Source organism: Python bivittatus, unplaced genomic scaffold (genome assembly GCF_059951505.1).
Source record: "Python bivittatus isolate LINGU-HERP-01145 unplaced genomic scaffold, Pbiv_v1 ctg000850_np1212, whole genome shotgun sequence".
Classification (NCBI taxonomy): domain Eukaryota; kingdom Metazoa; phylum Chordata; class Lepidosauria; order Squamata; family Pythonidae; genus Python; species Python bivittatus.
This window is the reverse complement of record NW_028277112.1, coordinates 11,756,572-11,771,962: the sequence shown is the minus strand read 5'-3', so window position 1 is coordinate 11,771,962 and position 15,391 is coordinate 11,756,572. Positions and strand designations below refer to the sequence as shown.

Genomic DNA, 15,391 nt, shown 5'->3' with positions numbered 1-15,391 from the left:
ACATGGCAGACAATACAGAACATTTGATGGGTACATGATAAGTGAAACCATCTGTATAATAGGAGAAATCATTCTCCTAGTCACTAATGTCTGTACTTACAGGGCAAACAAATGTTTGTGACACATTCCAAGGAAAGGTATTCAAATCAACTGAATGCTGCAAAAGCACTTTTCATGGAACTCAAATTCTATAGACTCAGTCTGGTTAAACAACAAAGTATTTGACACAAACTTTGACTATCATTCATCATAGCTAATGATACCATAGCAATAAGGCGCTAGATGAGAAATATGCATCCCTCTCCTCCCTCAAGAATCCGAAGATCTTTTGTGTGAAATACTACTGAATAAATCGTTTTGCAGTTATGATAAAAAATAAACAGAGCAACCATACAGATTACATTAAAAGCAATTACGTATTTCACAGATGTCTTTTACTTTAGTTAAAGGAAAAAAGTGAAGGAATATTAGGTAATAATGAAGATTACTTCATTAAGTAATTACTTCATACCAATTAGCTACCTACATGCAGTGACCTGAATTCCCTTATACTGGAGGTCAGAATAACAAAAAGAGTAGAAATGAATATGACAGTTAATAAGGAACAAACTTTCTCATTCTATTTTTGAATGAGTTTTCTGAATTGAGAACCAAATGCTTCTATTTCCATGTTTGAAACAACTAGCGGTCATATATATCATACAATATATATACCTTATATAATATTTTAGATAATATCAAAACTATTAATGCCTATAATTTAATTTCTTATAAACACATGTTATTTGTCATCTCAGGCAAATAAATCTATATTAGCTTTTGATAGATATGCAAGGAAAGTAAGAGATGCTTGCTAAGTGATCAGGGTTCAATTTTCTTTTCCTACCTGATTCAGACACTGAATGAAATCATTGGTATAAAATTTTATAGGTCAAAATGTTTTAATGTTTTCTGTTTTAAAAACAAAACAACGTAAAATGAGGAACCGGTACCAAAAATTATTTCAAGGTCAAGTTATAGAGGGATTTGATTGGAAGGTGGTAAGTAAGTATTAAATTACGTAAATTAATAAGGCTGTATAATGCTTTGGATCCTATTCTAGAATTCATAGTGTGCAGGGATGTGAATTTATCACCCATCTGCATCTCTTCAAAGAAGCCACACTTTTTTCTAGCTTTTAGGGGCTTTACCGTTCTGAGGTGACAGGAGATGTTTCTTAATGTTTGTGTTACACTTTTCTCCATCACTTTGAAAACTCCCTGGCTGCCTATGTTTTCTTTTCTTCAAAAAGACTTCTGAGAAGTTCCCTAATTATTAAATTGATGATAAGAAGCCAGTAAGGCTGCAGATTGCTGGAGAAACCATTGTAACAATGAAGGATTGGGTGGACTTTCTTTGTAACTAAGGAAGGTACAAGACCCTTATACCAGTATGAATTTCACTAAAATTACTTCTCAAGAACACTGAGGGGTTCTACCCTCAGACTGAATGAGAATGGTTGAAATAATAAAGAAGTAATATTCAGTTAATATACTATAGCAGCAAGGAAAAGCAGCACTAGAAAAAAGCTATTATCTCTTAATTCAAGCTATATGTATGTAATAGCTGATACAGAAAAAATAATGCCCACCTGTAACGTCAAATAAAATATAAATGTTTCATCAGCCTCTGGAAAATCATCATCACACACAGAAAAGAAAACAGTTCGATTTGTTTCTGCCTGGGATATGTATGCTGCTGCGTATGTGTCAAAAAAGTCACCTGTATTTTCACCATGGATCTGTAATACATACACACATAGATACATGCAATCCAGAAATTAAAAACAAATACACTGCATTTCTGCTCACATTCACCTTATGAAAGTATTAAAACAAACCTCTATGGTTGAAAAGGCACATTTCCTTTGGATTATATATATTTGTGCTAATCATTCTAGCAAGGTATTAATGTTGGTCTTCTCATTTTATCAAGAAAAAAGTCAATCTGCTTGCCCCTGACACAAAAACCCCACTTCAGAAAGCAAACCATGTAAATGTTTGCTATAAAAAGAAATTTGATTAGAAATGTTTCTTACCGATATAATTGCTGTGACATTTATTGGGTCTCCTATTCTTTCAATAACGAGACGTATAACTGTTGTAGTTGTTTCATTCACTACAAATTCTGTTTGTCCTGTAAACTTTACTTCTGCTTCTCCAGAAATCAAACTGATAATTAGTGATAAAAGAAGTATAACTAGTAAATAGACAGAGGGCATCCCTGAAAAGAAAGAAGAGAACATTGAAATGGGGACATGAAAAGCAAATTTTAAACTTGAAATTTATATTCTCCCAGAAGAGTTACATCTTTTTCTAGAGGGTGGGCTGGTCAAATACATACTGGAAAAAGTGGAAAATCAAATCTGCAAAATGTGTAGTAATTTTAATTTTAAGTGCTCACAACTTCTGACAGAAATACTTTCAATACTCTGAAATAGTAGTTAAGGCACCAGGCTAGAAAGCAGGAGACTGTGAGTTTTTGTCCTGCCTTAGGCATGAAAGTTGGCTGGGTGACTTTGGGCCAGTCACTCTATCTCAGCCCAACTCACCTCACAGGGTTGTTGGTGTGGGGAAAATAGGAAGAGGAAGGAGTATTAGGTATGTTTGCTGCCTTGAGTTATTTATTAATATATATATATTTATATAAGAAAAGCAGGATAAAAAGAATCAAATAAATTAATAAATAAAAATAATTGATTCAGAAGGGGGGCTGTGTTTGTGTGTGTGAGAAAGAAACAGAGACAGAGAGAAAATGTTTAAATAAATTTACTGGATGTATTAATTACCATAGTAATTCTAAGGATAATCTAGATATATTACACAGGTGTTTTGGACATCTATTATGCTAAGGATTTTACTTACATTTTAGATCCCTTTGTGTATTAAAATATTACCTCACCCAAAATTATTTAATGTTATTACATAGTTTAGCTAGACATAGAAAAAGCTTTTGAAATGTTTAGTGGAAATTTTTGAAATAAGTTTTGTTGAATATCGATTTCCTCTAGTATTTATTAGTTGGATCAACATGTCCAGGAATGCATCCAATATATGCAGGAATGCATCCAACTGCTGGAATTATCACAAATGGAATTACTTTCTCATTCATTAAATTGTCTTGTGGAACTCATCATGCATCATGCATGTCCCTGAAGATCTCTCCCTTATTTTTAATCTGGAATTGTAACCATTGCCTTACCTTATTAGACAAACAGGCTACTGTAGGTATAACACTGAGTGGGACTGAGCATAAACTTTTGCTCTGCTGATGGCATATTATATGTCATTGATTATGCATTTCTATAGTGAAATCTACTGTGCAGTAGTTGAGTAATTTTTGGGTTATTTGATTAACTGGACTAAGTCGCATATATTTCCATAGGATCTAAAGTTTCTATAACTTCATTATGTTGGAAGTATAAAATGGATGATGGGCTTGTTCTATTGTATATTTAAAATATTTGAAGAGACAAGCATGACTGTTCTTACATTATATACAATCACAGCAGTGGGGGGAAAAAGCAAAGTAAATTGGCTGTTCTTGCACATCCATGCAGAAACAGCCAGGAGCAGCTTATCAAGCAGCAGTTTCAACCAGGGAAAAGTTGCAACTCCTTTTATTACTCAAAGAGAAGTGCTTTATACATGTACCTTTTTTGAAGGATTGGCACAGTCATGGAAATCACATGTTTGGATAATAATTAAATCTTTTTATGTGAGTTTACAGTTTGTAGCTTTGTAGCACTCAGAAACACAACAGCACATCAACATAAAAAGTTCTCATTTCTGACTTCCCAGGAAGATAGCCTAAATTAATACTATTATTAATTGCTACCTTAACAATTTGAAATTGCAGTAATTTGAGGAAGGAATGAGGCAAGACAGGAAGAATAAAAGATAAAAAAGAGTTAAAATGATTATTTTTTGTTGAAATTAAATGCCTCTTATTTATAATTTCCCAAATTATTCATTTTTTTTCCTGGAGTTAAGATCTTGCCTCTTGAACATAAACTGTGCTGTCTTTGTAAAGTATGAGAAAAATCAAACTGATTTGCAATGTAGTCATTATTCTTAAGGAATTAAGGTGGCTGAACTTTTAACTTCAGTCGTTACCTTGATATAGATGAAGCAAGTATCTTCCCATACTAAAAATCTTGCTAAAATAAACCTGAAAACATGATCCTTGTAGAGCAAGGTAACCACGTTTAGAGTTACTTGAATTCTATTACCTTACTCAGGGTCATTCTAAAACTATAAAGTTACTGCTGTGCAACAAGAGAAGCCTATTAACCATAACATCAATTATTCAGTTAACAAGAATTCTTCCTTATTACATTTTATACGTACGCATTTGTATAATAATAAATGAAATGAAATGTGTGTGTGTGGGTGGGTGTAAATAAAAATTATTCTAGTTACAGATGGTAACTTAAAAATGAAATCTCAACAACTAGCAAAATGCCTTGAAAATAGTTTCAAACATCAATTACCTTTGTTACTTCATATATACAATTGTCATTTTGAAAATTGTTTTTAATGGATGTTTTGCCTTTACATGAATTGAGAATAGTCACTAAAATGTAAAATATTGGCTTACGATAATTATTATTTGGAAGGATATAAAATGGTACTTTTAAGTTTGTAGTTGAGTCCTACAGTGACACTTAATTTAGTTGTTCGGTATAAAATGTGTTTCTTAGAATAATTTATGTCTGCTTTGTTTTTTCCAGACTGTTTTGAAATAATAATGCTTTGAATAAGAGTTGTTAAGAGGAGAATACTGCTGGGTTCATAAGATTCAGAATTCTTTGTACTCTGCAATAATATGATTGATGGTAGAAAAAGTTCACTAAGATAAATGAATAAAGCCATATTATTAGTTGTTGATCTGAGCTGGTACATGCTCATCCCATATACTTCAGAGATATATAATATGCACTGGGAATCCCACATCTATCACTCCACTAATCCCATATATCTCAGCAGTCTTCATCAACTAAGTCCCCTCAATTGTTTGGAATAATTGCCATTATACCTATCTATCATGGCTGCTGTGTTGATGGGAAAAATGGAAGCTACATTTGAAAACATCTGGAGGTTAGGAAAGCTCCTATAAAGTACTAGGAAATCAACTAACTCAGGGCAAGGTAGAAAATAAAAATTAGCTCTGATTCTTTATAGCTGGGAAAAATAGAGCAGAAAATTGATTTAGCAATGTATTCAGTGGAATCTCTGACTATACCCGTTAACTTTCTTTTATATTTTTTTAAATATATGGCTATGGACCAAGAAAAAAATAAGCTGGTACTGGAATGCATTATTACAATGGTAACAAAGTCAGTCCACTGCTCAGAGACATTAGTCAGCTTTTGGGATGGATAAAGTGAGAAGAAAACAATTTTCTTTATCTCTTTAAGGTGGTTTTCCACCAGGTTAAAGAACTCCCTGAACAAACTGTCTTCTATCTGACTTTGCTGCCAACTTGTCCAGGCAGAATGAAAGTGAATTCTGACAGTGACCCAGCTTTGCTTGGGTTACCTACATTTACCCAAGGAGCAGCAGCAAATGAGTAGGAGAGAAGCCTGTGACCATATGGAGAAGAACTGGAAGGAAAATAGTCATTGTAAAAGAGCAAGAGAGAGAACACGGGATGTTTTTAGGTTGCCACTCTGGCCACTGTTCATAATTCGATTTAAGAAGTCCTTTCCCTCACTCCGTCCACTATTATAAAAAGGCATTGGCCTGGGGAAGCAGGGGGAGGTGGGTTTCTCCCAGGCTTCTTCCATCTTGGCTGTCTACCCTGGTCATGCACAAACATCAACTGACACTTCATTTCACTATTTGAGCTCATAGTTGTTCTACTCCCGCTAATGTGAATGATTGCCTTCAAGTCAGTCTTGATTCTTGGAACTACATGGACAACTCCATGCAGTTTTCTTGGCAACATTTCCAGAAGTGGAGTTATTGGTCCCAAGTTAGCATTCTTGCCTAAGGCAGGACTAGAACTTACTGTCTCCCAGCTTCTAGTCTCATTCCTCTAACTCCTACACCAAACTGAATCTCATGTAGAAAATTACTATGCTATTTAAAAATAAAAGGAGCAGAGGAGTCACTGTGGTTTATAGCTCCAGTTAGTCATTTTTTTTTTCTTTCACTGGAAAGGAGAGGATGTCAACCCCCCCCCCCCCGCCCAAATACCTCCATTCTCTAAAAGCTGGCCAGGGCTATTATTCTGTAGATTCACTATAGGGCCTAAGCTCTTTAGCTTCCCAGGGGAATTCCTCCATAGTGAAGTAAACAGAGGCTGGCCCGGGTTGCAAGGAGACTCAAGCTGAGATCTGGGCTAAACAAAGGCTATGGAGATCTAGCTGGTCATCATTATGCCACTGTGGGAAAAGGGGGACTACAGCTTACAGCAGATAAGGAGCAGGGAAGACAGAACTTAGCTAATTTCAATTAATTCAAGCCTCCAAGGCCAGATGGATTACATCACAGGGTGCTGAGGTGACTGCAGAACCACTCTCAGGAATCTTTGAGAATTCCTGGAAGGCTGGTGAGATCCAAAAAGATGGGGAGACAGCAAATATCAACCCCAACTTAAAATAGGGAAGAAGGGGAACCCAGGAAACTACAGCCCTGTCAGTTGCACATCTATGCTGGGCAAGGTCTATAAACTAATTATTAAGCAGCATGTTTGTGAGCAATTGAATTGGATTAATAGGAGCCAACATCGGTTTGTGGCAAACAAACTGTGTCATATTAACCATATTTTCTTTATATGATCAAGGGAATGCCATAGATGATCAAAGGAATCAAAGTGTATAGCTTTGGACAGAGTGTAAAGCTTTGGACATAATGCCTCATTATATTCTCCTTCATAAAACAGTAAAATATGAGCTGATTGATACTACTGTTGGGTGAACTCAGAGTTGGCTAAATGACCACTCCCAGTGATGAGATTGATGATTATGTGCCATCAGGTCAGTATTAACTCTTAGTGACCACACAGATAGATTTTCTCCAGGATGAGATTGTACTCAAAGAATAGCTATTAATGACTCTACTCTGGCTTGAGGAGCAATGTTGAATGCAGTGCCAGAGAGCTCTGTCTTGGGGCCTGTACTTTTGGGGGTGGGGGGACAGGGATAAGGGAGTTGAGAAGATCCATACAAAATCTGCACATGAGACAGAGCTTGAAGGGCTGACTATTGCTTTAGATGAAAGAGAGAAGTCTGCAAAAGATCTAGACAGGCTTAAGTCCTGGGATGAAATTAATCAGATGGAATTTAACAGCAAGAAATGTAAATTTCTGCACCTAGACAGGAAAAATTAAAGGTACAAGTAGGAAGACCAGGCTTGGCAGCAGTACACGTAAAAGGGATCTGAGTGACCTTAACAACCACAAGCTAAACATGAGTCAGCAGTGTGATGAATGTTACATGAATATTGCACTGCTATACCATGTAGAATGCATTTGAAGATACTCTTGTTGTGATTCAGACTGCCAAAATAATTGTTCAGGAAAAAAATTGTGAGACAGATGAAAGAAAGGGCTGAAACTCATGGGTGGGCTTAAATGTTTTGGCAAGCAAAAAAGGGACAAGAGCCAAGGGTTTTTATATTTTATCTCTTCTTTTTTGTAATAAAATATGATTTTCTTTTATCTTTTGTGAGCTTAGTCTACCTCACCAGGCTGAAAACCTCTTGCCACATGACTCTAATCTACAAGGCCAGGAGCTTGCATCTTATCACTAGAAAGGCAGCTTAAGGTATGAGACCCCCTATCTTTCTCACACACTGGGGTTAGGAGGACATTAGACAAGGTAATCCTGGATGATAAATAGTGGCAGCAGAAACTACCAAGCTGCTACCCTAAGCAGGAAAAATCTACAGGGGTTCTGGGACAGGATGTTTGACACCTTTAGCCTTCCATGCTATGGGTCAAACTATTCAACTACTACACCAAATCTTTCCAAGAAATCAGTTGATGAAATCAATATTTCCAATTTTTTAATATTTCCATCATTTACTTTGGCAGGATAGGACTTACAGTGGGGCAAAAAAGTATTTAGTCAGCCACCAATTGTGCAAGTTCTCCCACTTAAAAAGATGAGAGAGGCCTGTAATTTTCATCATAGGTATGCACTCTCAACTATGAGAGACAACATGGGGAAAAAAATCCAGAAAATCACATTGTCTGATTTTTAAAGAATTTATTTGCAAATCATGGTGGAATTAGGTCACCTACAAACAAGCAATACAATTAAGTATTAGGTCACCTACAAACAAGCAAGATGTCTGGCTCTCACAGACCTGTAACTACTTCTTTAAGAGGCTCCTCTGTCCTCCACTCGTTACCTGTAGTAATGGCACCTGTTTGACCTTATCAGTATAAAAGACACCTGTCCACAACCTCAAACGGTCACACTCCAAACTCCACTATGGCCAAGACCAAAGAGCTGTTGAAGGACACCAGAAACAAAATTGTAGACCTGCACCAGGCTGGGAAGACTGAATCTGCAATAGGCAAGCAGCTTGGTGTGAAGAAATCAACTGTGGGAGCAATAATTAGAAAATGGAAGACATACAAGACCACTGATAATCTTCCTTGATCTGGGGCTCCATGCAAGATCTCACCCTGTGGGGTCAAAATGATCACAAGAATGGTGAGCAAAAATCCCAGAACCACACGGGAGGACCTAGTGAATGACCTGCAGAGAGCTGGGACCAAAGTTACAAAGGCTACCATCAGTAACACACTATGCCGCCAGGGACTCAAATCCTGCAGTGCCAGACATGTCCCCCTGCTTAAGCCAGTACATGTCCGGGCCCGTCTGAAGTTTGCTAGAGAGCATTTGGATGATCCAGAAGAGGATTGGGAGAATGTCATATGGTCAGATGAAACCAAAGTAGAACGTTTTGGTCTAAACTCAACTCGTCATGTTTGGAGGAGAGAGAATCTGAGTTGCATCCAAAGAACACCATACCTACTGTGAAGCATGGGGATGGAAACATCATGCTTTGGGGCTGTTTTTCTGCAAAGGGACCAGGACGACTGATCCGTGTAAAGGAAAGAATGAATGGGGCCATGTATCGTGAGATTTTGAGTGAACACCTCCTTCCATCAGCAAGGGCATTGAAGATGAAACGTGGCTGGGTCTTTCAGCATGACAATGATCCCAAACACACCGCCCGGGCAACGAAGGAGTGGCTTCATAAGAAGCATTTCAAGGTCCTGGAGTGGCCTAGCCAGTCTCCAGATCTCAACCCCATGGAAAACCTTTGGAGGGAGTTGAAAGTCCGTGTTGCCCAGCGACAGCCCCAAAACATCACTGCTCTAGAGGAGATCTGCATGGAGGAATGGGCCAAAATACCAGCAACAGTGTGTGAAAACCTTGTGAAAACTTACAGAAAACGTTTGACCTCTGTCATTGCCAACAAAGGATATATAACAAAGTATTGAGATGAACTTTTGATATTGACCAAATACTTATTTTCCACCATGATTTGCAAATAAATTCTTTAAAAATCTGACAATGTGATTTTCTGGATTTTTTCCCCCATTTTGTCTCTCATAGTTGAGGTATACCTATGATGAAAATTACAGGCCTCTCTCATCTTTTTAAGTGGGAGAACTTGCACAATTGGTGGCTGACTAAATACTTTTTTGCCCCATTGTATGTATCTACCTGTTAGATTATTTTTCTTTTTTACTACTGCATACTTAGTACAACTGTTATTACATTAGCTCTTGTGGATCATAATCAATTCTAGTTTTCCATGAAAGTTTTTGTGCTAATAAATTTTCTAGTCTTTAGGATCCTATGTGATTCTTCGTTATTTTCATACATTAAAACATACATATATGAACACTTGTAGCTCATGGTTTTAATCAATGCATATTTGGTTATAGAACATAAACTCTCCATTTTCAATAGGATGCATTGTACCAAGCAATTTCAAATAACTGTTGCATTACTTCAATTGTTGAGAATAGCTGAAATAACATCTCCAGAGTGTTAGGATTTATATCATATATATCATATACATAACAGCTGGCAAGTTATATAAAATCATTTTCTCTTGTTAACTTCAGAAAGACAACTTATAATGTCCATGATGCAGTTTTATTATCATTTTACTATCAGAAATTTAAGACAATCTTCCTAGGAAACCATCAGTAACTCTCCAAGTAATTGATGTTCCTAAAATCAATCATTTATCAGGTAATATTGCAAGATTAAAAAGTAGCACAGTTGATCACTGCTGCTATTCTGTCATAATTTTAAAATATCTGCTTGCAACAGAACACAATGATCGTATCTCATGGTGAAGGCATGTGACTCTAGCTTCTAAAATGAAACACCAAGAAAAACTGTTGAGATGAGCATGGCACACTGTAGATATTTGTGATAAAGATGAAAGGGATATTATTTCAAGCAAAACCCACTCATAATTATCTAACTCATTTACTGATTTAAAATATGTATTTGTTTCAGGATCCCTAAGGCTATTCGTGAAGAAGCAAGGACTGTTGTGGTATGCTACATGAAATAAATGGAAGAGACTTCTGGTTCTCCCCAGCTTGTTACTAAAATGGAAGACATCCATCTTCTTATCTTTAACTGAGCACTGTTTATTTTAGTGCTTTACTAAACCTTGTAATCTAGTCCACAATTTAATAACTACTATTTAATCATTATAGTCATTCTCTTATTAGCCAAGTACTTTGCTTCTCCTGCCTCATGGCACCCCTGGAGTTCAAAACAAGGAACCCTCTTTGTTGATTAATTATTTAAGGCTAGCAACAATAACCATGCAGGAAATAAAGGTACTTTGAGAGGATTACACAAGGGCTAGTTCTCAACAGCACCAAGCTGAGGAAAGCAAATTACAGGCCCCAAGTACTTCATTGCATGTAACTAAATTGGCTGGTTGAAATGCTAATCGCCTTTCAGGACCGCTGCAGGCAGACAGTGAGGCCTGGGCTTCATGGGAATTTTTTTTTTTCCCCTGTTCTAAATCATTGTCTGGCAAAGAATGATTCAAAAGCTTTCCCTAACTTCTAAACATGTGAGAAATCTCTAAGTTCTGACCACTGCTTCAGATCACTTTGGTCTGCCAAATCTGTAACAGATGGCTGAATTAAGGCCATATTAAATCCCCACTAAAGCCTGGAGCAGCCCAGAGTAACTTTGCACTGGTACCAAGGAGAAAGAAGAGCGTTTCATGGGTCAAATGAGACATCAGTCATAAATTAGCAAATTAAAATGAATGTGATTAGCATTGATGGAGCATAACTTTTTCAAACCTAACATATTTTAGCTTAGAAATATTTTGTGGTAGCAATTAAAAAAAACTATTTCCAACAATACATTAGGAACTTGATGTTAAGCATACTGCAGAACATCAACCTGTTCTGTATTACTGTGTTAATACAACTGTTCTACTTAATATATATTGGAAATTATTTTTGAAGAAATATTTTCATGCATAAACTGACAAATGCTCTGAAACTCATTCCATCAAGAGTTAGATGAAATACCAATATTCCAAAATGTGCTTCTCCTCCTCTTCCTTGTTTAGAAACAGCTTTGGCATTTTTAGCATTATTCCAATCATTTTTTTAAAAAAAAAGAGCCCTGAGTTTTTTAACCCTTCATATTCTGCAACCTCTTTTCAGTGAGTACAATTCAAGTTATAAGAATTTCCAAATTATTCCGAATTTCTTGTTTCAAAGGTTCCAGGAATTAGGCTACTTATATGTAATTTTCTTAGTTGATTATATTATATGTAAACCTTTGGATAATTATAGTAAAAATGGCTTATTACAGTTATTCTGATCTGACAGACCTTCATTATAGAAGTGACAGTTGTCATTCAACAAAGACATTTATTTCAACCAATCTCAGAGCCTACTGCCACAGCACAGTTGGGCATACATAAATACATACTGTAAATGTAAAATAATTTTCTAGCAGTCAAGTTAAATTTAAGAATGAAATGCATTCATTACTATATTGAGCCAATGTACTCAGCGAGAGAGGACATTTTCTCTTTAGCATAAGCCAGAATTAAATATATATAAAAATCCTAAATCAATTTTATGACATTTAATATACATGCACATAGAACAATTTCCATGATTGTATTCACTTTCTATTTATACAGAACATAGTTCTACATAAATAGACAATCCCAAACGTATAAATCTGAAGATAAGTTTAACAAACTGCTTCTTTGTAGAAGGACATTATTGCTTCTTCCTAAAAATACATATGCATAGACATATTTTCTCTTGATTTAAAGTGAGATTTGTATAATGGATGTAATACTGATGAGAAATTTCAAATATATCATCCAAATTCATATTAAATTTTTCAAAACACATCAAAATCCTATCTATGTCAACATCTTAAGAAATAAAGAATTTCATTCATATCATTTACATGTACTTTCCCAAACCCAAAAATATTTAACTATTCATCAAGATAGTCACTTTTATGTAACAGGGATCTATCTTCATATAATTAACAAACATCTGATTTGTGCTTTGAAAAAAGTAACATATTAACATTTCTCCCTAGAAGAGAGAACTTGATGACAGTCTACAAGTTAACTCAATGATATAGGCTCCCAATATTTCCAAATCTTAAACAATTAGATGGAGGGAAATATGTTCTATTCATAAACTCAGGCATAATGCAGTTCACATTAAACATTTGCAACAAGGCTATATGTCTATTGAAAAGTTAGACACATTAAGTCCAATTGGACTTACATCCAGGGATGGAACAGTTGTCCTGGATTTCAGTCCCTGTGTTATTTTTTAATCTGCAAGTTAAAAATGTATCTGTGTACTTTCGTTATTAAACATGTTGTCTGCATTTTTTAATCAAAAAAATATACACAAAGACTTAACCAAGTCTAGTATTTTACCAGGCTTTTTCCAATCCCAATGGAAATTTCTGATATTTCAAATTTCTTTTAGCTGTATTTCCAATTGCTTATTAAGACTACTCCTCCACATAAGAATTTTTGCTTTTATTATAGTATTTTTGATATTTTCTTTTTTCCATTTTGTTTCAATAAAGACAAATTAATACTCTGCTTTGTCTCAGTATTGTTTAAGATATTTATCAGATTGTGGAAATACTCTAATAATACCTTGGTTCGAACTTACAGTCAAGTAAAATAATATACTTTTTTCCTCATTTCAAGGTATTAAATTATGAAATAACGATTATTTCAATTGTAATAAATATTGGATAACAAATTTAGAACTTGTCTCATTCATGGCCTGGTAATAACCACTTGAATAACATTTATAAGCAATTTTAGTAATGCATAATAATCATATGTATGCTTACTCAGAACTTAATACATAATATTTACTTGTGGGAAAGCACATATGGAACTGTAGCACAATGTGACCAAAACAAAATTAAGCACTGTTAAGGATATGATTCTGTAAACATACACTAGATAGTGTCATTGAACTAAGTTGAATTCATTTCAGAGTAAACCCACAAAAGATTGGGCTGCAGACCCCAGGACTTTCATTTAGGACAAGAGCTAAATTCAAATTTAGTTTTCTACTGGAATCAGCAAAATCCAACAATACTTAACAACCCTACACACGTCTATTTTGTTCATTCAAAGAGGCAAGCTCAACTCAATGGGACATACCACCGAGTAGGATTAAAGATCTTGTAAGTTATTTACTTCTTAGCCTTTCAACATGTAATACTGCATCTGAGATAAAGTGTTGAGGCCTTATGTGGAATAGGGAAACATTTGAATGAATACAATGGGTAGGTTCTGCTTTATACTTTATTGTTCCACTATCCGTATACAGAACTTGTTTTCCTCCTTTTCCTCTTTCTTTGGGGTGGGATGGAATGGATATGTCACAAGAAACATGTAGCAAATTGCAAGAGGAATTCAGTTGAAGTACCACTTATCAACATTACAGGATGATGCAATGACAGATAATTAGCAATATGATCACTACAACCCAATTTTTGATAAGCAGCCACAATGCAGATGATGTGCAGCTACTGAATGGATATTCTGGTTTGCTAAGAATTAGATAATACAGCAAAATTGGAAGACACCCTCCTCACCCCATAAAAATCCCATGCAAGGAGGTTCTGTCCTAAGCACCTCACCTGGGAGCACTGTTAAGAACAAGACCGTTCATGATCTCATTGCTCCCTAGAAAAATTATGGATAGATTTTACTATCGATGCAAAAGCCGGCATCATCTTTCCTTGTTTTAGATGCTATGCTAAGAGGTTCCGTTTAAATGTCAGAGGTAGGATGGAAAAACCATTGGGGGCAGCCGGCAGCTCTTCTGGTCTTGCTATTCTTGTTGAACGAGCTGCCCCTGAAAACAGCGGCAAGAGGTCGGCTCCGGTGGCTTGGTGCCACGCGCGCACACGCCACTCCGCAGCAGCAGGCTTCGCTAGACGCCCGGGCGCAGTTCTCCCCAATCTCTGGAAGGGGCGGCAAGGCAGTTCCTGTTCCGAGGCGCTTCTAGCTGAGCTAGGAGGGAGCCTTCCTTGTTTCTTCCCCAACCTGAGCTGAAAGCTGCGCCGGCTTCGCTCGCGAGGCAAGCAGCCTGCTCGCCCGACAGCAACAGGTGCTGCTCCTGGGACAGAAAGCCGCCCTCTCAAGGCAGTCGAGGGACAAAAGAAACTTCGCAACTCCCCAGCAGCAGAGCCGGGACTGCCTTCTACGGGCGCTCGCGAAGCACTTACCTAGACTCCGAGAGGTGGACATCAGCGTCCGTGGACTCGCCCGCCAGCCAGCCAGCCAGCCAGCCAGCCGTCCGCCCGCTCCCTGTCACTCACGCCTGCATTATGCGTCCCCGCAGGGCGAGCCCTCATTGGGCGCCCGGCCGCGCTGCAGCCTGGGCTCTCCTCTTCCCGCTCCTCGCCGGCGTGGTGGGAGAGAGGGGAGCTGGGCCACCCAATCGGCCGCCCTCTTCAAAGAGGCTGGTTTTCCAATGAATTTAATTCCAAAGCAAAGTTGGAGGCCTCCCTGGACAGGACAGGCCTTCTCACTTTTCCACTTATACTCCTTTTGCTAGTGTTGGGGAGCCTCGGAGCATTTAAAAATTAAAATTAAAGCAGTGGTCTTGGGAATACACATCAACATGTTAAAGAAAGTAGAGTCTGGGCGTAAGCAAAGGATCTTTATGGTTTTGCACCTGATGACTCCCCCTTTTCTCTCCCTCCCTCCCTCTCCCTCCAAGTCTATAAGAGAAAGTCTTTCAAGAGCTTGCAGCCCTCTAACATATACCCCCTTGGTTATCTTTTCTCAAACACAAACCAACCTAGTTCCAT

The 15,391-nt window shown here is 37.1% G+C and overlaps 1 protein-coding gene across 1 annotated transcript in view; it reads right to left on the bottom strand.

The window, feature by feature from the left end:
• Positions 1-14,825, bottom strand: part of ADGRV1 (adhesion G protein-coupled receptor V1) — a 275,296-nt gene extending 260,471 nt beyond the window's left edge. Inside the window, exons 1-3 of the mRNA XM_088130185.1 lie at positions 14,804-14,825; positions 2,078-2,262; positions 1,631-1,780 (exon numbers count right to left, since the gene is read on the bottom strand). Of these exons, the coding sequence (XP_087986311.1) occupies positions 1,631-1,780; positions 2,078-2,262; positions 14,804-14,825 (357 nt within the window). The remainder of the gene's footprint in view (positions 1-1,630; positions 1,781-2,077; positions 2,263-14,803) is intronic.
• Positions 14,826-15,391: the final 566 nt, after the last annotated feature.